Source organism: Aotus nancymaae, unplaced genomic scaffold (genome assembly GCF_030222135.1).
Source record: "Aotus nancymaae isolate 86718 unplaced genomic scaffold, 86718_ANA_hifiasm-v0.15.2.pri h1tg000006l, whole genome shotgun sequence".
In the NCBI taxonomy this organism is placed as follows: Eukaryota; Metazoa; Chordata; class Mammalia; order Primates; family Aotidae; genus Aotus; species Aotus nancymaae.
The window spans coordinates 26,107,437-26,134,895 of NW_026988417.1; the positions used below are offsets into that span (position 1 = coordinate 26,107,437).

General features: G+C 35.7%; 1 protein-coding gene across 1 annotated transcript in view; it reads left to right on the forward strand.

Annotated features, from left to right (window-relative positions):
- The window catches only part of STIM2 (stromal interaction molecule 2), a 162,894-nt gene that overhangs the window by 31,612 nt on the left and 103,823 nt on the right, over positions 1-27,459 (forward strand). Inside the window, exon 2 of the mRNA XM_021668210.2 lies at positions 25,286-25,416. Within this exon, the coding sequence (XP_021523885.2) occupies positions 25,286-25,416 (131 nt within the window). The remainder of the gene's footprint in view (positions 1-25,285; positions 25,417-27,459) is intronic.

The following is a 27,459-nucleotide window of genomic DNA, read 5'->3' on the forward strand; positions in this document are numbered from 1 at the left end:
ATCAGGCTATAAGAAATTACACAAGACTGGGTAGCTTAAACAACAGACATTTATTTCTCACAGCTCTGGAGGCTGAGAAATCCAGGGTCAGGGTGCTGGCAGATTCATTGTCTAGTGAGGGCACTCTTCTGTTTTGCAGCTGTCTTCTTGTATTCTCATGTGGTGGAGAGCAGAGAGAGGGAGTGAGCTCCCATTTCGTAAGAGCAGTAATCCTATTCAAGATGGCTCCACCCTCATGAACTGACTGACCTCCCAAAGGTCTCACTTCCTATTATTATTACATTGGGAGTTAGGATTTTAACATATGAATTTTGGGAGGGACGCATATATTGAGTCCATGACACCCCTGGATTTTGTCTTATGCATTTCTCACCTTCTGACTTGCAGATGTTTTACCAATAAGCCTAGAGTAATTGGCAGTTTCTTGCTCACTAGGTCCAGTTGGGATAAGGTCATGAATGTAAAGGGTTGGTGTGTTGTCTTGCGGAAAGGAAAGTTGATGAAGGTCTCTGGATTAAATGATGATGTAGGGCTGGAGAGTTGATATAACCCTGAATTAAGACTGAAAGTATATTGCCTTTCAACCTTGCCAGCTAAAAACAAACTACTTCAGGCAGTTTTTATTAATACATGTTGAGAAAAAAGCATTTGTCAGATCTATATTTGCAAACCATTACCAGGGTATGTGTTAGTTTGCTCAAGCAATGAAACCACATCTGGTACAGCAGTTAGAATTGGAGTCGCCTAGTTAAGTTTATAATAATGCACTGTCATTCTCCAGAATTCATCTGTTTTCTGCATGAGGTAGATAGGTGAGTTGAATGGGGATGTGTTAGAATCACTATCCCTGTGTCCTTTAGGCCCTTGATGGTGGCACTAATGTATGTAGTTTTAGAGTGAAACATACTTGGAGTGACGTATGAAATACAGAAAAGAACATTAAATATTTGTGTAGTCTAATGAATAATAAAGGGAACCATTTAAACCACCATCAGGTCAATAAATAGAACTGTATATAATAAAATCATTGTATGTGCTTTTTGCTTGTCTTGCTTTTGCTCAAAAAAAGTGTGGGATTTGACCATTTTGTTCTGTGTAGCTGCGCTCATTCATTTTTATTGCTATATTCCAATTTTGAATACACTGTAGTTTATCTACTTTTTAAGTGAATATTTTGTTTCTAGTTTTGACCTTTTATGAACAGAATTTCTGTGAATATTTCTTTATTGCACATTTTTGTGAGTTTCTCAAGGGTGTATAACCAAGGAGGTTGCTGGGTTAGGTGGTATCAGCTTTACCAGATTTACTTAGTAATGCCAAATTATTTGCCAAAGAGGATGTATATCAGTTTACTTTCCCAGTGTCACGAACATTGGTATTAAACATTCATTCATTTTTTTTTTTTTTTGAAGTTGAGCATCATTTTATATTACTGGTTATCTAGATTTCCTCTTTTGGAGATTGTCTATTTAAGTCTTCTATTTTCTTACTAAGTTGGTGTATTTTTTTCTTACAGATAATTCTTTATATTTCTACTATATTTAATTACATTTGCAGTATCTCTTCCGAATTTTTGCCTTGTCTTTTTATATACTTTATGGTGTATTAATAAATAGAAGTTCTTAATGTTAGTACTGACAAATAACTGGATTTTTCCTTTATAGTTAATGCTTTTCTATTCTGATGATACTCTCTTTCATTGTCTTTAGTTTAGCTTAGTTTGTATTTCAAATTCAGGTTTTTATTCCAGAATTGATTTTGTGTTTTTTGAGAATCAGGTCTCATTTCCGTTTTTTTTTTTTCCTTCCATGTGGATGTTCAGCCAATTCCAGCATCTTTTTTTTTTTTTTTTAACAAGTTTGAATTTTCTCCACCAATCTGTGGTGCTAGTTGTGTCATATAGCAAGTGTCTGTATGTGTGTGGGTCTGTTCTGGGCACTTTATTTTTTCCACTGATATATTTTTCTGTTGCTTTGACAATACTCATAGTGTTTTTAAGTTCCTGTCATATGTCTTAATATTTGGTATAGCAAGTTTTGTTTGTTCTTTTTCAAGACTGGCTATTCTTTGCCCTTTGCATATTCATGAAAATTTTGTAATTAGCTTGTCAAACTCCATGGGAAAAACCTATTGGAACTGCACTGGTTATATTAAATTGATTTGGAGGCAGTTGACATACTTATAATGTTCAGTCTTCCAGTCTAAAAATTTGGTAATTATTTCTGGCCGGGAGTGGTGGATCACACCTGTAATCCTAACACTTTGGGAGGCCAAGATGAGCAGATCACCTGAGGCCAGGAATTCGAGACCAGCCTGGCCAACATGGTGAAACCCCATCTCTACTAAAAATACAAAAAATTAGCTGGGCGTGGTGGCATGTGCCTGTAATCACAGCTACTCAGGAGGCTGAGTCAGGAGAATTTCTTGAACCTGGGAGGTGGAGTTGCAGTGAGCTGGGATTGCGTCACTGCACTCTAGCCTAGGCAACAGAGTGAGACTCTGTCTCCAAAATAAATGAATAAATATATATGAATATTTGATAATTATTTCTATTTGTTTAAGTCTGTTTTAGTGGCTCTCATAAAGTTTTATATTTTTTTCCCTAGAGGTCTTGCAGATAGTTGTATTTATTCCTTGGTACTGTATTTTTTTCATAGGTACTTAATCTTTTGGTTCAAAACATAAGTGTTTTTATTTTCAAAATGGTTTTGCCAGTCTCCAATCTTTACAATAACAAATACTATCATGGATCCATATGTTTTGAGGGTTTTTTTTACATGTTAAGAAGCATGAACTTGCAAATATTTTCTGCTTTTTCCTAAAATTTTTTTGTATGGCTAGAGAAAGGCAAGACTTTGACCTTAAGTTGGGATGAGAAATGCAAAAAACTTTTTTTTTAATCCTGAATTTGGCCATAATCCAGTTTCATCAGTTTTAAGTCTCCATCTTGTTCTGTCATTTTTGAGAGCAAACTAGAGTTATGATCCCAAACCATGGAACTTCTTTGGGTAGTTTGTTCTCGTGAAACATTCAGCCGGAACATGAGGGTCTAAGCTTCAGACGGATTTTAAATTAGTTTGGGAAAGTAAGTGGATCTATTTTTGGCTTATCTACTACCTCAAAGTTATTCTCTTTGTAAGCATGTTTGAAGAAAAGTAATAATCAAACTTAGTGTGTCACTTTCTGGGGTCAAGTTATCCTCTTACCTCAGCCTCCCGAATAGCTGGGACCACAGGTGCACTACCATGCCTGACTAATTTTAGAGAAATTTTTGTAGAGATGAGGTTTTCCTGTGTTACCCAGGCTGGTCTTGAATTCTTGGGCTAAAGTCATCTCCCCACCTTGCCTTCCCAAAGTGTGCTGGGATTACAGATGTTAGCCACTGTGCTTGGTCCCAAATTTGTATTTTAAAATATGGTTGATGGAAATCAGAATTCACATAAGGTTGATTGCATTTAGTTATGTTCACTTTTCAGACAGCACTTCTTTTTTCCTCAGCAATTGATTTGTCTTCTGGACTAATTTGGATTTGGCTGATTCCTTCCCTATTGTGTCATTTAACTTGTTCTATCTCATTTCCTCTAAACTGATAGATTTAGCAGCTTGGTTAGATTTGGGCTTAAGTTATTAGACAAGAATACTTCATAGAAGTACTGTATACTTCCTGTTAGATTACATAATGAGTCACGTAATGTTTGGTTTTTCCACTTTTTGAATTACTAAGTTTGATCAGTGGGTTCAGGTATTATCAGCTCCATTCCTCCATTTAAAAAATTTTCATCAATCCTTCATGTAGTAGCTATGGTTTTTCAATAGTCTTTCATCTAATCATCATATTGATGATTGTTGCCTTGATCCAGTATATTTGAGGTTGCAAAATAGTGATTTTCCAATTTATTCTGCATTATTAGCTGGACTGTCAAGAATTTTCATCAGCATTTTGGTTTTCATAAAATACAGTTGATAAAGAAAAGGCAGGAGAAATGCTTATTTTTTTTACCCTTATGTATCAATTTTCAGAGTACTGAGTTTGTGTTTTAGCAATCTACGGAAGCCACCAATGGGATATTTTCCCCTTCATTTTCTTTGTGTATCATTTTGAATCTGAATTTTTAAAAAGGCATTTGATGCATTTTGATGACATTTTTAAAAATTCATTTTCTGTCTGTAGGCATTTGAAAATACAATTAATACATTAATATAGTACATTATGTGATTAATTAAACATTAATGCATTGTTTTACTGACTTGTATTAATACATTAAATGTATTAATTAAACATTAATTGTATTTCTAAATGCCTACAGACAGAAAATTTAAATGTTTTAAATTTAGAAACATTTAGCAATCTTGCTGAATTCTTGTTAATTTTATTTCTAGATTATTCCTCTGCAAATGACAGTTTTTTTAATCCCAAGTCTTTATTACCTTGCATTTTTTTTTCTTACTGTAGTAGAACTCTAGTAAAATGTTTGAATGGAAATGAAGATAATACAACCCTTCTCTTGTTCCTCACCAATGAGTATGGTTTGCTATAGAATATTTATCAAGATCGAGGTATTCCCTTATATTTCTATACATTTTATCAAGCATTAATGTTTAATTTTATGGAATACTGTTTTACGTCTATTCCCATGATTACATGAGTTTTCTACCTTTAGCCTGTTAATGTGAATTATGTTAAATTATTTCTAATGTTAAACCAATCTTTTGTCCCTGGATGAACTCAGTTGTCATAATGTATTACTATCCTTTTTGTGGTTAAATTTAATTTATGAATATTTTTAGAGCTTTACATATATGCTCATGAGTGAGGCTGGCTTTATAATTTTCATGTCTAGTACTTTTCTGTTGGTTTTGGTATAAGAGTTTCACTACCTTTTTAATTAAATTTCTTCTTTCTAATCTCTGGAAGAGTTTGTCTAAGAGTGGAATTCTTCTTTCCTTGAGTATTGTTAAAACTCACTAATGAAACAATCAAGGTTTAGAACTTTGTGGGAGAAATTCCTAGATGGTTTAGATTTTAGTTCTTTGAAGATTATACAGTAAAGTCATCTTTCTGTGATGACAGAGCTGGTAGTTATAAGTGAAAAATTCAGTCCCTGATGAGTACTTTTTCCTGAGTAGTTTGAGTTGATCTGTTTTGTGTCTATTTTTTGAGGTGCATGCTATATACATTTTGTCTGTAAACAGCTGTTTAGCATATTGAATAAAATTACATTTTAAAAATAGACTTTGTGCTATGTATTACTTTAATACAATTGTTTAGATTTGTGTTTTAAGCTTTTCACATTTGTAACATTTCTGAGTAATGAATTTCTAAGGAATCTTTGAAGAGCTTTTGAGTCTAGGTTCTACTGGCTTGACTAGTTACTGCCTTGAGTATGTCTCTTATTTTCTGGGCCTCACATTTTGCATTTGTAAAACAAATATCTATTTCACATAGTTTTCATGAGGATAAACTGAGAATCCTTTCTAAAACATAAACTATAAAAATGGCAGGTTTTGAAATTTGGGAATGTAGGCAAAATGTTCAAAGAGAGAGAGTTAGAGGGAGCCTTTGAAATCTGTGTGAGTCCCTCCAATTCATAGGAAACAGAAGCCACAGAAGCTAGGGAAAATGCCCAAGGTTATCTCTAAGTAGCTAGTGTACAGAGCTGACCTTGCAACACAGGCTTCCTGCTTTCCAAAGCAGTGGGCTTTTTCAGTTTTGCCTTTCTTCAAATGAAATACTAGGCAATTGAGAGAAACTTTGACTTTTCCAGGTACATAGTTGAGTGGATTATCCTTAAGAGTTTAGTAGAAAAGTATACATGACATTAGGGGGAAAGAGGAATTTTAAGACTTTAGTTTCTTAAGTTACTAGTAATTAAAACTGCTGTCAAAGTAATTATTGAATTTTTTTCCTGCTCAGAATCTAGACAAAGAGAGCCTTGTTATACTTTTCAGGGATTAAAATTCATCTAATACAGTAAGAAGTAAAATCTTGTGTGGTTACTGCATGGCTTTGTACTAGAAATTCAGTTGAAATTTTACTTTAAAACCTATTACTTCAATATAATATTAGTAAAATCTTAATTTATAATTGGCATGAGAACTTTCAAACTAATTGTTAGAGATAGTTTCTTGGAATCCAGTTTTTCTACTTAATTCTTGTTTTCTTCAGGTATACTGTGGAAAATTAATATTTTCTTCAAATTCTTAAAGTTGATATTACAAACGGAAGGGCATATTATTATCTGGGCATTGAAGGTTCAATTAATATATTTCACAGGATTTGTGGTGTCTTATCGCACAGAAGGGGACTTCTTTCCTCTCTTTTTCACTGCTGTAGTTTACTGAAGCCAAGAGCAGGAAAAGGAAATTCCAGACTGCAGCCCCCTCTTCCCTCCAGCATTGTCTTTTCTCCCTACAACCTTCAAAAGGCACAGCACGTATTTCAGTAGCTGATCCTTGTCCCCCGGTCTGTGTCTGATCTCATTTAAGAATTTCCTCTTTCCTTCCCTTATTGCTTTTCCTCTCCAGGATGTTTGCTGCCTGTGAGATGGGGAGATACCTAGGACACGCTACAAGGAGGGGCCCAAGTTTGCAGAGGCAGTTTTAAAATCCCAAGTGTGCTTGTCTGTGTAGCTTTATATAAAATATGTTTTGCCCATTTTCAGTAAGTTTTAAAAAATTTTACTTAGGTAATTTTCATCACACTTGTAGTTTTTTTTTTGGAGGTAACACCATCACATGCTAAATTTGTCAGTGTTTTGGATAAAAAATTTCTAGGAACTGAGGCTGCGTTCTTTCTTTTTAAATACTCATTTCTATGAGGATTCAATAAACATACTAAATTCATTACACTTCTATTGACTTAAAGCTGAAGGACAGAGTTAATGTTGGTTTAGCTGTTTTATAGGCTTGTCACTTTTTTTCCTTTGACAATCAGAACTTTTTTTTTTTTGAGATGGAATCTCACTCTGTTGCCTAGGCTGGACTGCAGTGGTATGATCTCGGCTCAGTGCAACCTCCATCTACTGGGTACAAATGATTCTTCCGCCTCAGCCTCCTGAGTAGCTAGGACTACAGGTGTGTGTCACCATGCCCGGCTAATTTTTGTGTTTTTAGTAGAGATGGGGTTTCACCGTATTGTCCAGGCTGGTCTCAAACTCCTGACCTCGTGATCCGCCCATCTCAGCCTCTTAAAGTTCTGGGATTGCAGGCGTGAGCCACCATACCAGGCTGAAAATCAGAACATTTTCTTTTAAAAACATTTATTACATATATCCCCATTGCAAAGGTGTAACTTGTGTCTGCCACAGAGAAGAGTTTGTCCTTTAAAGAAATGTTCCTTTTTGTGCCTTACAGATGTTGTTGGCGATATTAAGTCTGTGGTTTTCTAGAAATATTTATTATTCTTTATTTTTAAAATTATTTGCGGGAACCCATGAGGGTGAATATTTTATGCAGATTTACGGTGGAGGAAGCTAAGATCCAAAGATGTTAAGTTTGCTGAAGATTACTTCCTTAGTAAATAGTGGAATTGAGATTTGAGCTTAGGTCTGACTCCAGACTTGGTAGTCTTTGTGAAATTCTGCTTATCCCTTTGAGAGACTATTTGGAGGAGGATATGGGTTGATAGGTAAACAGTTGCTTGCAACTATAACATTTATGCATAAAATGTTATTAAGAGTGGAGAGTAGGAAGCATCTAGCTGTTAGGAAGGTCAGGATGGCTTTATAGAGTGAATCATGGCAAAGTGATTCTTTAGGGATCACATGCTGTGCAGGTTGGTCTTTATCCTTTTCGGGGGAATGGGAGGCACTAAAGGGTTTCAACAGATGTGGTGATGTGACCAGATTCATATTCTGAAGAGATATAGTAGCTGTAAAGGGGAATACATTTGTAGTGTGGTGGTGCTAGAGATAAGGAGGCCATTACAGGAACACTTTGGGAGAAGGGATGAGGTTCTTTCTTAGGGAAGTGGCAGAGATACGGAGAGGAGGGAACTGGCTTTGAGTTTTTAATAATTAGACAATATGCAGATGTTGTTCTCACTAATTTTCTCTCCCTGTCAGAAATAGTAAGAGCTAAATGTTTGTGTTTAGAAGATTGTCCTAGTCTTTGGATTATCTTCAAATTACTGATCTGCCAAGAACTTTAATCTTAGGTTTTAAGAGTATACCTACATTTAGGAGAGAAATCCCATCCTTCTTGACAAAGCCGTGTCTCTAGATGGAAGCTAAATTTATGCCTGGATTATGGTAATAATGGAATAAGACTTTTCAGTATAGGACCTACACAGTAACAGCGGTACAGGAAGCAAAGCTAATATTACTTAAAAATGATACGTACTGTTTTGTGAATGACTTCTTTCATTCTAGATCATTCAAAATCATTTCTTAGAAATTTCTGATTTGAATTCTGCAGGCAGGAAGAATGCAGTAATTGTCAGTCTTTTTGACAGTGTGTCCTCCAAGGCCCATTCTATCCATTTGATGCCACACTGCATCTTGTCCTTTCCGCATGTCCTGAGCTGGAGGGGAACTGTTGCAGTGTTCTAATCTGCCATGTGTTAGGTGGAGTTTTCTTGAATTTTCTATAAGAACAGTCTTACTGTTGTTTATGGGGCCAAAAATAAAAGTTTGTGATAGTATGTGTTTAGTTTTTAATGTCTAATCGTTCAGAAATTAAAATACCTAGGTGTGTCTTTCTCGAATATTACAAAATACAAAGGAAAATAGTAGCTGTCTTTATGCTTGGTAATGAATAAGGTCTTTTCCTGCTTGGTGACATCTCTGTATTATGGAGGCTGCATACTATAGTGGACCTAGTGAGAGTTCTAGGAATTAGTAAAATATGCCTTGTAAATTTTTTTTTTTTTGATCTTGCTTCATTAGCACAGCCTTAGGTTAGACTTTTATTGCTTGGGGTAATAAAATAACCTCTCTCCCTGTCTCTAGTCTGTTATCCTTAAAGCCATACTCTGCAACTGTATGAATATTTGTTACGAAATACAAATCTGACACTTTCCAACCTATGTCCCCTTGCATCTCTTATGGCTAATGAGTTCTGTTAAATGCTTTGAGTTGTAACCAGAGAGGCTCCTGGGACATTTATTTGATTTCCATGAAGTCTCACTAGCTCAACAGTTTTGTGTATACACACATGCATAAATGTACTTGATTTTTATAAAACACTTTAATGAACTAATTATTTCTACATGCTTCAAGTATTCTTGTTACTTATTTGCTTGTTTCTTAATGGCATTTATTGAAGTACCTGATGCAGGTTAATTGAGACAGAGCATAAAATTATAAAAAGATGGAAAAGAACATATATAACTTATAGTAAATAAGAAAATGGCACAAATCTTTTGACAGCTGTCTTTGTAATATTAATGGCTAGGCTCAGCTGAGACCTGCAAAGAGTACTAAGAATAATAAAATACTTTTCTAATGTTAGGTTTGGAGAAAAAGCAAGGAAGGCAGCAGGTTATTTCTGATACTGTGATGATAATAGATGACACAAAGAATGTCAAATTCTGTGCAACCCATCTGATTGTCTCTTTTGTTAGGAAAATAATTGTTTAATTGAAAATGGTAGAGCCAAGTTATTGAGAGGTAATTGGATGAGAAAGGAACTAACTGTTCTCAGTGGCTAAGATTTTTTTTTAATCCTAGGGTTTAAACACAACTTTAAAGATTCTGTTTTCATGATCTCTGAGCAATCTTGGAAACGAGGGATGGCATGTACAGGCCTGCAGTTGTTTTGTTTTTAAGCATTTTTTTTCAAGTATAATTGACATACAATAAATGGTTATTTAAAGTGTACAATTTGCTAAGTGTTAATATATGTAGATACTCATGCAGCCATCACCATAGTCAGTATAATGAACATAATTAATCGTTCCTAAAAGTTTTCTCATGCACTTTTTAGAGGTGACTGAGAAGGAGCAGTCAGTGAGGAGGAGAACAAGGATATTGTGTTCTCCTGGAAACTAAATGAAGAAGAAAGTGATCAACTTGTGGCAAATGCTTACTCATAGGCACAATAACATAAGTAATGAGATTGTCCATTGGCTTTAGTAATGTTGAGGTTACAGGTGATCCTGACCAGGCCAGTTTTGGTGGAGAGGTGAGAGCAGCAGCCTGACTGGAATGGATTTTAAGAGAGAAAGGGAGGAGAAAAATTGGAGACAGTCAGTTGGGAATGTTTTTAAGATTTTCTTCAAAAGGAAGAAAGGAATGGAGAAGTAGTGAAGTGGGGTTGAGAGTGTTTTGCCTTTTTTTTCAAGGATGGGAGCGAAAACCCAGCATGTTTGTATGCCAATGGCAACAATTCACTGTGAGCAAAATGTAAAGGATGAATTAATTCCTGGAGTGATGCTTTTGAGGGGCTGAGAGATTTAGTTTACAAGTGCAGGGATTGGCATTACATAGAAAGTTGGATAATTTATCTGTGTCAGTGGGCAGAAATACAGTTTGAAAGTAGACAGTGGAAGGTAATTGAGTGGGTTGTGGGAGTTTATGGAAGTTCTCTTCAAATAGCTTCATTAAAAATCTTTACTTTCAGTAAAGTATAGGAAGCAAAGTCTTCACTGTGAGTAAGGTGAGGAAGGAGGCATTGGAATTGAGGATGAAGAGGGTGTGAAATAGAGTGGGTGAGTGAATAGGCCAGGGAGTTAGGTTATGTTTGGCTGGCAGCATTAAGGGTGCAATTGCTGTATGTGGTTATTAATTTAAAGCATGATGATTAGCCATATTGAGATGCAGAGTAGGTGAAGAATTAGATTTAACCAGGTTAGCTTTGCTAACTAAGTATGATGAAATAAGAGAAGGGCAAGGAAGTCGAGAGTATTTGCAGGGGAGTGATTATGAGTGGTCATGGATTAAGCTGTGAAAGGAAGCGGGAGAGGACATCAAAGGGTGAGGGACAGGAATCTACGCAGGAGATGTTGGTGGCTTAGAATAGGGCAGAGTCTGGATAGTGTTTTGAAGACAGAGCCAGATTTCCTGAAGTTGGATGGATGTGTGTGGGAAGAATAATCAAGAAAGAGTTTTTGGCCTGAGCAGTTTTAGGAATGGAGTGGCTGTCAGCTGAAGTGCTTAGTCCTTTCCTATAGTCTTGGTTGTGTTTTGTTGATTGTTCCATATGAAAAGAGAACATTTTCTAGCATAATTAACACAGGAAAATATAAATCAGCTAAATCCATGGCCACGTATTAAATTTCTATACTGATTTATTCATTCAGTAAATAGTTATTGGGTGCTGTGTGCCAAGTGGTGTTCTAGGTGGGAATATAGCACTGAACCAAACACATACATCAAGAACTTGCATTACTTTTAGTTCCCACTGAGAAAATAGTATTTTGGAAAATGTATGAGATAAAAGAGATTACTGTATCTTACATTATATTGTTCTTGTATTTAACCATTAATAACTGGTTTAGTTGGCTATTTGTGTGTGTGTGTGTGTATACACACACATAAAAATATATACATAAAATATATAGACGTAAAAATATGTAAGGCCAGTTTTTTATCTTTAATCCAGAAACTTATCATGAAGTTATTTTTAGATCATAATTATTTTTAAAAATTGAGGTATTATAGAATACTATGCAGCCATAAAAAGAACAGCATCATGTCCTTTGCAGCGACATGGATAGAGCTGGAGGCTGTTATCTTAAGTGGACTAATACAGACACAGAAAAGCAAATACTGTATGTTCTTACTTATAAGTGGGAGTTAAACATTGAGTACGTATGGAAACAAAGAAGGGAACAACAGACACTGCGTCTACTTGAGGGTGGAGGGTGGGAGGAAGCTGAAGATCAAAAAACCACCTAGTGGGTGCTTTGCTTATTACCTGGGTACTATGCTAATGTGTACACCAAACCCCTCTGACACAGAGTTTACCTATGTAACAAATCTGCTGATGTATCCCTGAACCCAAAATAAAGGTTTTTTTATTTTATTTTAAAAAGCTCTTGCAGTGTTTTAGCGGTAGGCAATATAATGATTGAACTAGTGCAATAATAATGACAATGCAGTGTCATTAAAAAAATTTGATATTAATAGTATATTACAAAAATTTAAAATAAAAGTACATTTGAGAGCTAGTAAATTGGAATTTATTTTCTAGTTTGTGGACCACATGAGAATATCTTTTTTTCTTTCATAGCACATGATACCTCATTTGGACTGGAAATGATATTCTGAAGCTTTATCGCCTGAACAGTTTCCAAAGTTTAAAGGCACACTAAATATAAGAAATTATACTGGCTGGGCACAGTGGCTCATGCCTGTAAATCCCAGCATTTTGGGAGGCCAGGGTGGGCGAATCACGAGGTCAAGAGATCGAGACCATCCTGGCCAGCATAGTTAAACCCTGTCTCTACTAAAAATAGAAATAGAAAAACTAGCTGGGCGTGGTGGTGTGCGCCTGTAGTCTTAGCTAATTGGGAGGCTGAGGCAGGAGAATCACTTGAACCTGGGACGCGGAGGTTGCACTGAGCCAAGATGGCGCCACTGCACTCCAACCTGGCAACAGCGTGAGACTCCATCTCAAAAAAAACAAGAAAAGAAAAGAAAAAGAAATTACGCTATTATTAAGAATATGCAGAAAACATTGCACGTGCTTTGGAGTAATTCTTTTGGGTAATTAATACTCATTAATTAATAGTGTCATGAGTTTGGGAAAGTGGTTGATTTGTTGGAGTAAGTGCGAAATTTTCCTTAGGAGAATGTTTTTTTTAATAGGAAGGGCAATATTAACTTCTATGCATATTTTGATATATTAATTAAATCATTTCATTATTTTTAGTGTGATTTTCAATAAAACTTGGTGTTGAGAGAGAGTGAGTCCCTAAATCATTATCATGGAAGAGTTGAAGTAAACACTTAGAACTATATAGTTCGAACTATATGGTGTTAAAAAAATCATGGATTTTAGAATAGGTAGAAAGGACCATAGTGAAGAATGAAGTTAATGATCTTAAGAGTTAGCTGTCACTTCTCTCATACACTCTTAAACAGATGCCTTGCCTGATTCAGCTTTTGCATGAAGACTTTTTGCAGGCTGTTAACAAGTACTGAAGTCTCCATTTTCTCTCTCTTGCTTTTGGATATCTTAAAGAGGCTATTAAAAAAAAAACTAGGAAGATAGTTTCTTTAAAATTCAGAGACACAATTATGTTTTCTGCCTTGATGCTTTAATTACCAATAAAGATTTCAGTACACTTTGCAACTGTACATTAGTTTAGAGACCTGTGTGTTAGAAGCTAAATTATCAAAACTTTAATACGGAAGAGTTTTAAAAGACTTCCCTCTCCCCAAACAAAACAAAACAAAACAAAAATAGAGGCTTTCCGTTTTTGGAGGTTTATTCATAAGAAAAGGTATTGGTTGGCTGTTTCTTTACATGTTGTATAAGCAGTTCCCAACTTAAAAATACTTAATTTACAAATATCACTGAACATCAAATCTCTGGTCTGGCCTCATTTCCCTTGCTGTGCTGCCAGCACAGTGCACGTATGTCTAGTTCTCCCCTCTTCACTTATGATTGTAGCATAGCTTTGCAAATCTGTTAGTTTGGAACAGTACATGGAAGGGAAATTACCCATTTTTGTTGCTGAGACCAAGTTGGTGGGAATCTGCTTCTCAGTTGGAAATGTTTTGACTTAGAAACATTAAGAACTTTCTAAAATAATTGTTCAAACAAAAAAAAATCCAATGAACACGTAGCAAAACTTATGTCTTAAATGAGCGTTTCCTTTTTGAAAATAGTGCTTTGGAGGTTATATACTTCTATCACTTCTAGGAAGTGATAGCTTTAATGAACCTCCTTTTAGAGTTCCTGTTCTGGAATTTACTTTCAGAATATTCTTTTTTTTTTTGGGTATTTTTAAAACTAGTAAACCTTTTTCTTGACAGGTTGAGAGATATAGGGAGAGATAGAGCTCTTTGGATTTGGACAGATCTGGTCTGAATTGCAGCAAAACAGTTAACCAGGTGTTTAACCTTGGGCAAATTACTTTTCCTATGAGAACCCTGGTGTCATCATGAGAAGTGGTAATATGAGACTAACAGGGTATTTGAATTAGATAATCAAGTAAAGTATCCAGTCTTTATGTTATTTTTTGAGAGTCTCACTGTTGCCCAACCTGTAGTGCAATGGTGCGATCTCAGCTTACTGCAGCCTTCACGTCTCAGGTTCAAATGATTCTCCAGTCTCAGCCTCCCAAGTAGCTGGGATTATAGGTGCGTGCCACCATGCCTGGCTCATTTCTGTGTTTTTAGTAGAGAGAGAGAATTTCATCATTTTGGTAAGGCTGGTCTTGAACTCCTGACCTCAAGTGATGTACCCCAGCCTCCCAAAATGTTGGGATTAGAGGCATGAGCCACTGCACCCGGCCCCAATCATTGTTTTATATAATAATCACACAGTAAATGCTCTATTCTCACTTTTATCCTCTCTCTGTATTTTAGACTATATTTAGTTTTGGAATCAGTCCAAAGAGTTAGAACAAAGTCCAATTTTCATTCTAAATGAAAGAATGATATTTTGGGGACAGGCACATTAGCTCATCCCTATAATCCCAGCACTTTGGGAAATTGAGGCAGGAGGATTGCTTGAGCTCAGGTGCGTGAGGCTGCAGTAAGCTATGATTGCACCACTGTGCTCCAGACTAGGCAACAGAGTGAGACCTTGTCTCTTAGGAAAATAACAGATATTTTTGATAACTGTTAAGGTAGCAGTAATAAAAAAAAAGCTAGACTTAGATTTCAGGAGACTTAGCATTGAATTGCGACTGTGTCATTTATTAACTAATTATTGTGGGCACCTTACCCACTTACTGTGGTAAGGTGCCCACAATAATTAGTTAATAACCAGTATGGCACATATTTGTAACTCAATAGATAACTAAATACTCTCTCCATTATAGTATTTAGTTATCTATTGAGTTACAAATATGTGCCATACTGTTAGGTGTTTTATACAAAGATATATCATTTAATTCTAACAGTAGCCTTGCAAGGATGCTATCATTTCCATTCTACAGGTGGGGAAATTAAGGCAAAGTAGTTACAACTTTCCTAAGGTTATGCAGTAAGTGGCAGGGTGAGAATGATTTGAAAGCTTTTTTTTCCCCTCTATATATGAGTGTTTAGCCTTTCTCATCTGTAAAATTGTGATCCTTACTTTATTTTGCATAATGGTTGTTAAAAGTTCTTGCACTGAGAGAGAAGTACAACAGAGCTCTTTGATCAGTGCCTGGAACTAACAGTATTCTCTTTATTTCTCTAGTGTTGATATAGTTAAGATAATATTAATCATCATTGTTCACTGTAGCTTGTGTTTGGTTGTAGCTTTTTTTATTGTGGAAAATATACATAACATAAAATTGACCATTTTAACCATTTTTGAGTGTACCATTCAGTAGCACTGAGTACATTCACAATGTTGTGGTTGTAGCTTGGAATTACCATATTCTTCCTTCCAAAACAACACAAAATAAATAGAAATAAGCAAATCTCTTCCACTACTCTGTGCTCATAACATTGTTAATCAAAATGTTAATGGCATGAGATATGGTCTCAAAAGGGCCATTGCTGCTTGGAATCCTGTTTCTTAATTATTTTAGTCACTTTGCTTTCACTTGTGTATATCAATGAGATTTTTCTGACCTTTGGAGAAAAGTTGGGAATTGCTTCTGTGAATTATACATATGTATGCACCCATATCTTTTGTTTAAGACGTTTTTTAGCAAATTTTCAGTAGCATCCCTGGAAACCAGGAGTCAATAAATATGCATGCACCTGTTTACTTTCTTTTTTTTGCACCTAGTCAACTATTTTCCAAGATATGACAGATGCTACAATGTTATATACAGATACATTATTGCTTTCTAGGAATTTATAGTATAAAACAAAGTGGAAAAAGTTAGATAGCTGTGGGGCTGGGCGCAGTATCTCATGCTTATACTTCCAGCACATTGGGAGGCCAAGCCAGGAGGATCAGTTGAGGTCAGGAGTTCAGGACCAGCCTAGCCAAACATGGTGAAATCCTGTCTCTACTAAAACTACAAAAAGTGTGTGAGCTTGGTGGCAAATGCCTGTAATTCCAGCTACTTAAGAGGCTGTGGCAGGAGAATGGCCTGAACCTGGGAGGCAGAGGTTGCAGTGAGCTGAGATCATGCTACTGCACTCCAGCCTGGGTGATAGAGTGAGACTCTGTCTCAAAAAAATAAATAAATAAAATAAATAAATAAATAAAAAGAATTAGATAGCTGTCACTGAATATAGAGATAAATACAGCTGTAAGAATACACCTATTCATTTATTTAGATACACTGAAGGAACATATTGGCTAACCATGAATATAATGTAGCTATTTTTTGGATAGAGGAGTGTGTTAGTAAATGAATTGCATATTAATATGACAGTTGTTGAGATAGAGGCATTACCTTCTGGTTCTCACCTTTAGAGGGGCTCTGAGATTAGCAGGAACTTAAGTTGCTTGGTGGTAGTGTGGTGGGGGACAGATGGGGAAATACGTAGGAGTGAAATAATCAGAATATGATAAATTTAAAAATGTCTCCGGAAAGTGGCAAGGGATCTAAGGAATTGAGTTTGTGTGATAGTAGATTTAAAACATTTGAAAGGTATAGATGAAGTTAGCAATTATTTAGGGGAACTTTTAGCTAACAATCAGGGTAAATTACTTTGTTTTTGCTAGGGTCTAGGTAAATTAGCAGGTGTTTTTTATGTGAAGTGAGTGATTACAGAAATTCAGAGTTCCAAGAGGCAGTCATCAGTTAGAAGGAGTTTTCAGCAAAGGTTCTGTATTTTCTTTTCAGAATAATACTTAAGCCATAATGACAGAACATCTGCAGTGGTATCTCAGTCCTCTGTTGGTAAGGTCTGTCTCTTTTAATTGTTGAACTTTTCAAAAGTCTGAATAGATATCAGAGATTCTAGAGTCCTCTGCGTACCTTTTTATAGCATTCCTGGTATAGCATTGTATATACTTAGTTACAATTTTCCCTTTCTCATTTGTTGTTCTGGCATGTAATATATGCACTCAATAAATGTTAGCATTTTTTGAATGCCTATCATCATGTAACAGGTAACATGTATAAAAGACTGAAACTCATTTTTCTCTAAAAAATATGCAGCAGCTTTTATTATTTATGCATTGCTTTTTCTTGGAGAAATATCCACTAATCCTATTATGTGCTAGGTGTTGGTAGTATGCTAGATACTGGAAATAAAAGGGAATACTAGGAATATGAAATAGACTTTGTCCTAGAGAGGATATCAGAAGAGAAGGAAGGATATTCACTCTTCTTTTGAGTTTGAATCAGGTCTTTGGTATATTGAAAAATAACACCAAAGAATTGTTCTGAAAATTTTCTGGAGAATTTACTCTGAAAATACTCATATTGAATATTTGAAATATTGAAGTATTTGATTTGATAAATGCTTGAGCGATTAGTGAAAGTAGTAAATACAAACAACATTTATTTCTCTCAGTGGTAGTAATTAAAATCCTAATCATGAGATTCATTAAATAGCTGCCAGCGTGATAAGCCAAGTTCTTGGCGGCATATGCTGCTAAACACTTAGCAGGCTGTAGTCCTTGGTTTGTGATTAAGAATCACCTGGCTCCCCTTCTTGGTTGTTCTTTTCTGCATGAAATTTGCTGACTTAAATAATGTTACAGGAGGGAAGCTAGCTCTAAAGACTTCACTTACTTTTTTCAGCTTCGTTTCTTTCTTAAGCTCTTAGTTTCTGAACTGTGTTCCCCACATAGATCAATTGACTAGGATGACAAAGTATGGAAAAGGCATATTTATTCCTCTAGTGAAGGCAAAGGGAATAGCATTTGATGCATTTTGTAATTCTATGTTTGGTGTGGCTCAGCCAGATAGATGAAAATGTACCTTTGTCTTGCCTAGAATGACTTTTAGGCCTGAAATATCAGTCATATTTATCTGGTTTTTTTTTCAATATATTTAGTTCTCACTTGAGTAGGATCTTTTATTTCTATCCCCGCTGCAATTTCTGTAGTTTATAATTCTGTTACTTCCTGCCTAGACTGTTGTGATAGGCATTCTTTGGTAGCAAACATATACTATAGATTAAAAATGAAAATGACACATTCACCTTCGATTGCTACTTCACCTGTTTTTTGCTAGTGTTTTTTCTTTCCACTAGGGAGTACTGTTGAGATAGCAGAGGATAGTTCTTTATTGTGTGGGACTTGCCAGGCTTGTGCATTAAAGTTACTCGGTATTCTTGCCCTCCACAGCACCCCCGCCGTTGACCGCCAGTAGCAGTTGAGAGAGGGTGAACGAGCAGGGAGGAGGCCCTAGCACTCTCAGTTGAGAACCAGCCTGCTAGCCAGTCTATGACTATTGTGGGTTCCAGAGCTCATCTTATTTCCTATTTCTGTTTATTCTTGTTTTCTCTTTTTCTAACCCCAATTACTAAAATCCAATTTCACTTTCCATAAGGTCACTGAAAATGCAATTGCTTACAAGTAAAATTTAGTCAGGCAAGTTATTTAGTAGATTTCGTAACATACAATAATAATTTACATATAAGATGTGTAACAGTTGTAATACTATATAGTAATATAGTATACTATGTATAGTAATTTTATGTATAGTAATATGTGTAGCAATTTTGTGTATAGTAATATACTATGTATAGTATTATACTATGTATTTTATTGATTACTTGTATAGTAATCAACAAAACAGACTTAATTTTTGACTTCATGGAGTTTTCACTTTATTATTAGAGTATAAGAGCCTTAAGGACTGTCTTCAATATTTTGAAGTTCCCCTTGGTTATTTTTACATGGTATGCTGCATATTTTGTTCAATAAGTATTTAAACAATAAAATTTGACAATGAATAGAATTCATACTTTAGACCTAGGGGAGTACTGAAGCAGAAGAGTAATGTTACTAGATTTCTACTAACTACTTAGGTTTGAATTGAATGTCGAAAGGGAGTTTTGTTAATTTCTCCATCTTGCTTTTCTGATCAGCCAAATAATTGCTTGAAAATCTTTTCTCTTTCAAACATTTTGGAAATCCAATTAGGTGAGTAATTTAGTAAATAGATATATTTATATTGAAAATCCAGTTAGGTAAGTAACTTAAGAAACAAATATATTTTGAGCACTTACTGTGTGTCAGATACTGGTTTAGGCACTGGGCAAAGAGGAATGATCAAGTCTGTGGTGTCATGGTTGCATTATGGCAGGAGAGTTAGCAAATGAATAAACTCAAATACTGCATGGTGATAAAGCACATTGAAGAAAAATTAAACAAGTAGAGTGAAGGAAAAGACTATCTTAGGGAAATAAGATAGCCTCTGAGGAGGATCATTTAAGTTGGAATGAAAGGAGAAAGAACTTTGCAAATGGAGGAAACTGCAAGTTAGGTCTTTCAGTGAATAATTTATTAACTTTTTTTCTCCTTTATTGTCACTTTAGGAGACTCTGTAGACCTTCACTTATATTTTTTCCGTTAATTATCTAATTAAATGAGAATAATGCCTACTTTGTAGGCAAAGTGAAATGTGTAATACTTAATTTTTTATATATGTATATTTTATGCAATATAAATACAAGGATGCTCCATATTGATAGTTATTATTACCTTTTTGTTATATAATAATCATTAGCAGCTTATGTTCTTTCCTGTACCTATCTTTCTAGAGAACACTTGCTCATCTTTCAAGAATCAATGTAAATGTCACTTTCTCTTTGAAGCCTTTCTTGCTATGCATGTAGACATGACTATTCCCTTAGTTTTGCCACCACTATATATTTATTACTTATATCTGTCATTGCATCTGCCATCTTTAACTTTATTTGTTTTTACCTTTTGTATACCCGGCTTCTAACCTAAAGTCTGGCATTTAGATATTTGCTACATAAATGAATTGTATTTGGAAGTGATTTCCTTTGGTTTCTAATTTACATATACTTAAACCATTCAATAAATATGTCACTGTGGTGGATACTGAGAATAAAAAATTACTACAATGCATGTTCCCAATCAAGTTTAGGGTAAAGTTATGATACAATATAATATACTTAATATAATGGTTTGTTCAAGGGGAGTGTGAATTGAAGTGGAGATACATTATCTAAAGGAAAAGTAAGGCAGAAAGTATAGATACGTATTCTAGATTGTGACTATTCTGCAAGTGTCTGATGATCTCCTTCCATTGGGCACCTTTATGCTTTTTGGTGTAGTTGGCTCCTCAGCCAGGTCCTGACAATATCTATGATAGCAGTATTTAATTCTCTGATGCTGGTAACACTGACCCATTTATGTTCTGATGCTTGAGTATGGATTTGGAGTTGTAAAGACTTAGCATCCCAGTTGTCATTTCTAGGAGCATTATCTTAAGCAAGTTACTCATGAGTCTTATTTCCTCATCTGGAAAATAGAGATATCATTTGCCCCATACAGGTTGCAGAAAATAAATTATGTACGTAAAATAGTATTGGTTTCTAGAATGTAGTAGATGTTTCTTCCTTTTTTTTTAATTGCATTTTAGGTTTTGGGGTACATGTGAAGAACATGCAAGATTGTTGCATAGGTGCATATGTGGCAGTGTGATTTGCTGCCTTCCTCCCCTTCACCTATATGTGGCATTTCTCCCCATGCTATCTCTCCCCAGCTCCCCACCCCCCACCTTTTTTTTTTTTTTTTTGAGACAGAGCCTTACTCTGCTGGAGTGCAGAGGCATGATCTTGGCTGACTGCATCCTCCACTTTTCAAGCTCAGGCAGTTCTCCTGCCTCAGCCTCCTAAGTAGCTGGGACTACAGGAGTGTGCCACTATGCCTGGCTAATTTTTGTATTTTTCATAGAGACGGGGTTTCGTCATGTTGTCCAGGCTGGTCCCGCACTCCTGATCTCAGGTGATCTGTCTGCCTCAGCTTCCCAAAGTTCTGGGATTACAGGCGTGAGCCACTGTGCCTGGCCTGTCGTAGATATTTCTTAATGGGTGAAATAATTTTAATTAATTTTACTTTATTTCTTTAGAACCATGCTGAGCATTTGGCTCTAATTACAGGAAAACAAGGTGGAGTTTAATAATGGTGTTGATAGCTGACTTGGGTTAGGTTTCATTCTGTTGCAGCTGGTTCCTTTTCCCTCAGCGCAAAGTGCTGCTGTTAATCCAGAGAAAAGAAAGAATGCTTAGCATATAAAATCAAAAGCTGTGTCACACCATGTTGCATTTAACACAAGGTGAGAGCACGAGGACATTTGTCTTAGTTGTTGCCTTGTGTGCCCAGCACCAAGCACAGAGCCTGACATATTATAGGCACCCCATATCGTATTTAAATTAGCAAGTGAATTCTGTTTAGATGAGGATGATGTACTGGTATTGAGTACCTGATGTATACCGGGGTATTTTGGGTAGCTAAAGAAAGTGTCTGTAAAATATAAGCAAAGGAGAATGAGATTGGTATTTTAGCAGTTGTCTTTAAAATCATTATAATTATAGGCATAGACCTTTTTTCTTTTTTTTTTTCTAAGCAGGTTGTATATTTTAAAATAAATATAGGCCAGCTAATTTGAGTTAAAATGATCACATGTGGTGAATTAACCTAGAAGGTAAACAACTAAGAAATGAAAAGAGACATTAGAATAGGTAATAGAGTTCAGAATTCACAGCTATTTTAAATTAGATTTGTAACAGCCTTAAGTCATACTGCAAAGGAAATACAATTTTATGTGAAGAAATGGATCACTCTTGCCATAATTTCAACTCCTGTCTTTCCTTCTGCTGCTCCAACTTGGCAAAACACCAAACCCTAGAGCAGAAACATCATCTACCATTTCTGTTCCTTGGAGGCATGGTCTGTAGAGTGCTGCCAGGATGAGTGTCAGCTGTGTCTTTCAGTCTTGCCACCATCTTATTCCAGTGTCACCAGAGGGATCTGGTGAATTGCCATCATCCCTTTCCATTGTCACCAGAGTTAGCAGATTTTAAATGAATTTGATTGTGTTAGTTCCCTCCTTGAAATCTGTTAATGGCTTCTCAAAGTTTTTAGGATAAAAATCCAAATATTCTAGTATGAAAAACAGAGCTTTTAGAGATCTAGCCTTTTAGCCATCTCCACCTGATCTTGTTTTCTGTATATTGGTGTCTCTGTAAACCACTTGCAATTTTCTGAATGTTCATGTATTTTTTTATGTCACTGAACATATGATGCTGCTTCTAGGCATGCTTTTATCTCTTCTCTAGGTCATCAACTACAGCTGATTTAAAATTCCTCAAGTTTACCTCTAGAAAACTTTTACCTAACATAATACATTGTAGGAGTCTACATGTCCTCCTTCTCACTAAACTGTGAGTTTTGACTTTGGATACTCCCTATCTCTTTAATTCCTAATGCCTGTCACTGCCTTGAACAGGATAGAAACCTAGAAGTTTGTGATTTGGTTAATATATGACATAACAGAATTTATCAGAGGCTTAAAATATGTTCAGCTAAGTCCTAGGTATTATGTGAGAAGTGGAGCGACATGGTCCCTGCCCTGTTCATAATCTTAGTTATATGGACAAAAATGACACATAAGGCAATTAAAGATTAATCAAGTATAGCATTAAGTGAGGGCTGAGGGAGAATGATTAGAAAATGAAGATATAATCAAAAATTTCAAATCCCTTGACATTTCTTATCTGCTTTTCACTTTCTCCTTAATATTTACCACTATTAACATGCCTATACCATTTACTTATCTATCTTGTTAGGTTCATAGTCCCCAGTAGAATATAAGTTTTATAAGGATTTTTGTCTCTTTTGTTCACTATGGTATTTCCGGTGCCTGACACGTTAGGTGCCCATTAAATATTTGTGGAGTAGGTTGAATAGAGTGCAGAGAAGGAAGTGATCACTAGGAGATAGTGTTTATGAAAGACTTCATGGAGAAATATTAATAACATCTTGAAGTAGAATTGAGAGACCGTATTTATTAGATTAGCTAATAAGTGTTTCTGAAATATGCCTATTTAAGTGAATAGTTACCAATTTTATTTTCATATGACTTTTTCAAGTCATATTGCTCCTAATTTCTCTTAAAGCTTCCTGTGGTTATACATCCCTCACTTTTGACTCCTATTACAGACTTTAACAACAAAGCCTGTTTAATCAGAGTGAGAGATGCTGGCCCTTTCCTTATATACAAGTTGCAGTGAACACCTTCACTTTTTTTTCTTTTTTATAGCAGAATAAACTATGTGTAAAAAATAGGTCTGCTGGAGGCAATTACACATTATATACAGATCTTTACACTAAATGTTGTTTTGATACCTGAGATCTTATCTTTTATTTTGGATCTTTTAAACAATTGCAGATAAATTCAAACTTATGGGCATATCAGGGTCTTGATTGTTTTGTGAATCAGGGATTATATAAATAGACCATTATGCCTGTAAGTTCTTGGCTTTTAGCAAATCTTGACTGGTGGTTTAAATATTTGTATGTAAACATGTTCATATATCACACAAAACTTATAATTACATTTCCTACTTTTATAGTTTCTTTCTCTTCTGTTTACTTTCCTTCCAAGGCTAAAGAAATTAAAATTAGATTTTAAATTAAAACTATTAAAAATGTTAAATCACCAAAATATTTTTTCAGCTGTAATTGGAACATGTTAGGTAATATCAGTTTGAATTATTTTTTAGAAAATGAAATTATCTGTGGGCCTCAAATACTGGCTTCTCTTCTCCCAGCTTTTTTTCCCCAAGCACAGAATTAGATATTCTTTAGGCCCTTCTAGCTGCAATAGATCTTAGTAAGCGTTGCTACTTGCTTTATTTTAAGAATGAGGTAACTAAGACACAAAGACAAGTGATTTGTCCACAAGTAACTGATGATAGCTAATTCATAGTAGGGCCAGATGATAGGCTAACAATTGATGAGATAACTAAACTGTGTCTATCCCTTCTCTTATGTTAACCACTTTCAACTTTAAGGCCATACTATTTCTGGAAATATATGTGGTTCTGATGACATTTTAAAGGAATATTATTTTAGTGACTTGGTAGAAGAGAAGTAAGTTCCTAGAATTTGTCAGTCCACCAGTCAGCCAGATTGGGTGTAAGTTAAGCTTTGGCTGTCCTTTTCCATTTTGATATATAGGTTGTTTACTAGTTATGTGCAGAGGAAGTAATTTCCATCAGTCTAATTTTAAGCCATTGAAAAATGCTTCATGCTTTCTAACTTAGGTTTTGACAACCTGAATGTGAGGATTCACATTTATTCCACAGGGAGAGGTTTGACCAATAAATGTATATTAAAGATAACATGAAGAACAAGATTTTAAAAAATCTGGTTAGTCTTTTTCTTTTCTTTGTTGTTGTCGTCGTTGAATCTAAGAACTTACGTATTTTGAAATATGGGTAGACTCTTGGATTATCTTAAATAGAAAAATGAAAGCAAAAAGGGTCACGTGATTATTTACATTTCCTTTCTCTTTTTTTTTTTTTTTTTTTTTTTGAGACAGAGTCTTGCTCTGTCGCCAGGCGCCAGGCTGGAGTATAGTGGCACGATCTCGGCTCACTGCAGCCTCCGCCTCCCAGGTTCAAGCAATTCTCCTGCTTCAGCCTCCTGGGTAGCTGAGACTACAGGCACGAGTCACCACGCCCAGCTAATTTTTGTTGTATGTTTTAGTAGAGATGAGGTTTCACCATGTTGGCCAGGATGGTCTCGATCTCTTGACCTTGTGATCCGCCCGCCTCGGCCTCCCAAAGTGCTGGGATTAGAGGCTTGAGCCACTGCGCCCGGCCTTCCTTTCCTTTTTTTGGGTGATACTTTCTGGGAATCATTTTGATTAAACTGGATTGTGCAAACAGAGCACTTTGTATTCTGTGATTTTTTTTTTTTAAGTATTTTTTTTTTAATGGAAGGAGACCATCATTTTTTTTGAGTGGGGGGAATGATTAGTAAATCATGATTAGTAAATATTGAGGTTGGATAAGAAGAAATGGTTAAACATGTGGAGATTTTAGATAACCTGAAGTTAATACTGGCATAACTCCTGGTTGTAGTTGGCTAATATTAATTAAATTGGATTTATTTTTAGTCAATTGTGTTCATATATTATACTTTTGATGTAAAGAATATTCTGCTAGACATCTTAAAGCCTCTTAGTCTGAAGTTTAATTCTATTGGTTTTCTTTTAAATTCCAGTAACTATAGCCTTTATTTTGGTATGGCAAGTTAGTAATTACCCTTTGTTCTCTTTCAGATCCCTGCATGTCACTGAGTCCACCATGCTTTACAGAAGAAGACAGATTTAGTCTAGAAGCTCTTCAAACAATACATAAACAAATGGATGACGACAAAGATGGTGGAATTGAAGTAGATGAAAGTGATGAAGTAGGTAGAAATGTTTTCCCTGCTACTGTCTTAGAACAGAATGACTGCATTTCTGTTTCTAGTCGTAAAATTTCTCTTTCCTCGTGTGGCTCATTGCCTTCATCTTCAACATCTTTAGTTTTTTTTTTTTAACATGATAATTTTACCCTCTATAAATATTTACATGGTTTTTCTGCTCCCCCCCCCATTTGGATACAAGTCTTCCCAGTTTTATAAAAATTTTCACTCTCATGTTCTTGTATTTCTCAAACATGTATCCTATTCTGACCGTATATTATCTATTGTTGCTTTACAAACCACTCCAAAATATAGTTGCTTAAAATGACAACAGTTTATTATTTCTCCCGATTCTATGGGTTGACCAGGCCCAGCTGGGCAGTTTTTCTGTTCCCTTAGATGTGGGCTGAGGTCACTATGGAAGTTGCAATCTCTTGGGAGCTCTGTTGGGGCTGGAGTATCTAAGACAGCCTCTTATTCTGCACAATCTCTTTCTATGTTACCTGTCATCATTCAGGAGTCTAGCCCAAGCTTTATTACAGCACAGCAGTTAGTGTTCCAAGAAGGCAAGTTCCCATGTGCAAGTGTTTATCATGCCTCTGCTTGCCAATGCTTGCTAATATGTTGGCCAAAACAAGTCATTTAGCTAAGCTCAGAGTCTATGTGGAAGAAGATTTTACAAGGATATAGATAACCAGGAAATGTGGTTCAATGGAGGCCACCAATCTGGTATCTTACTGTACCTACTGTCTTTAGTTTTTAAGCATTCCTGTTTCCCCTATTGGTCTGATTTCTGTCTTAGTTTCTCCATGAAAGTTGTCTTCTTTGAGTGTTGTCTCATTCAACCAAATTTCCTGGTCATAGGCCTCTTCAATTCCTTTGCTGGGTTTGTCACTGTTGAGTTGCTTCTCTTTCAGATTATATAATGTTAAATTATATTATTTTCTACATTATTATCTCATGTGATGTAACAGTGACAGTCTGTAGTAACATTGTTGTCTAGCGGAGACATTCTCTAAAGATCAGTTCTTGGCTTGCTATACACGTTTATTTGAGAATGCCCATCCATTTTCAGGTTACTCCTGATTCCTCTCTCTGTAAGCCAATCCAGATCCCTGACCTATATGTATTGCTTTCTGCCTGATGTTTTTAGAGGGCAATTACTGTTGCTTTAAACTTAGTATGTTTAAAATAAAATCCCAGTTTTGCTATTTTAAATCTCTTATTGTTCAGATGTACCTCTGGGCCTACTTCTCGATTCTATTCTTCTAAAGTAATTGTTGGCAGATTTTTTTCTGTAAAGGGCCAAGATACGGGTTGAAATGTGTCCTCTAAAAACGTATGTTGAAGCCCTAAACCCCAGCACCTCAGAATGTGACCTTATTTAGAAATAGGGTCGTTGCGGATAGATAAAGTCATACTGGAGTCTTGTGGGCCCTTAATCCAATATGACTGGTATTCTGCTAAGAGAGAACACCATATGGAGACACAGAACAGGAGAGAAGACGACTCTGTGATAGTGGAGGCAGAGATTAGTTTTATGTAACTGCAAATCAAGGAATGCTAAGGATTGCTGCCGACACCAAAAGCTAAGAGAAAGGCATGGAACAGATTCTCCCCTAAAGCCTTTGAGAGAGCGTAATTCTGTGCACACCTCGGTTTTGAATTTCTTTCTAGCCTTCAGATCTGTAAGGGAATACATTTATATTGCTGTAAGCAATCCACTGTGTGGTACTTTATTATGGCAGTCCTATAATGAATGGAAACGAATACAGGCCAGGTGGTAAATATTTAGCTTTTGTGGGCCATGTAGTTGCTATTGTTCAACTCCACCACTATAGTGTGAAGCAGCCATAGACAATACAAGAATCAATGGGCTTGGCTGTTTTCCAGTAAAACTTTATTTGCAAAAAGCAGCCAGCTGTATTTGGCCTACATGCTATAGTTTGCCAACCCCTGCTGTAAATTAAGCTCTTGTGTTCTTAAAATTTGTTCCTCTTTCTTCCTTTTTTTCACTACCTCTTATCTATTCTAGTTATTTGCTTC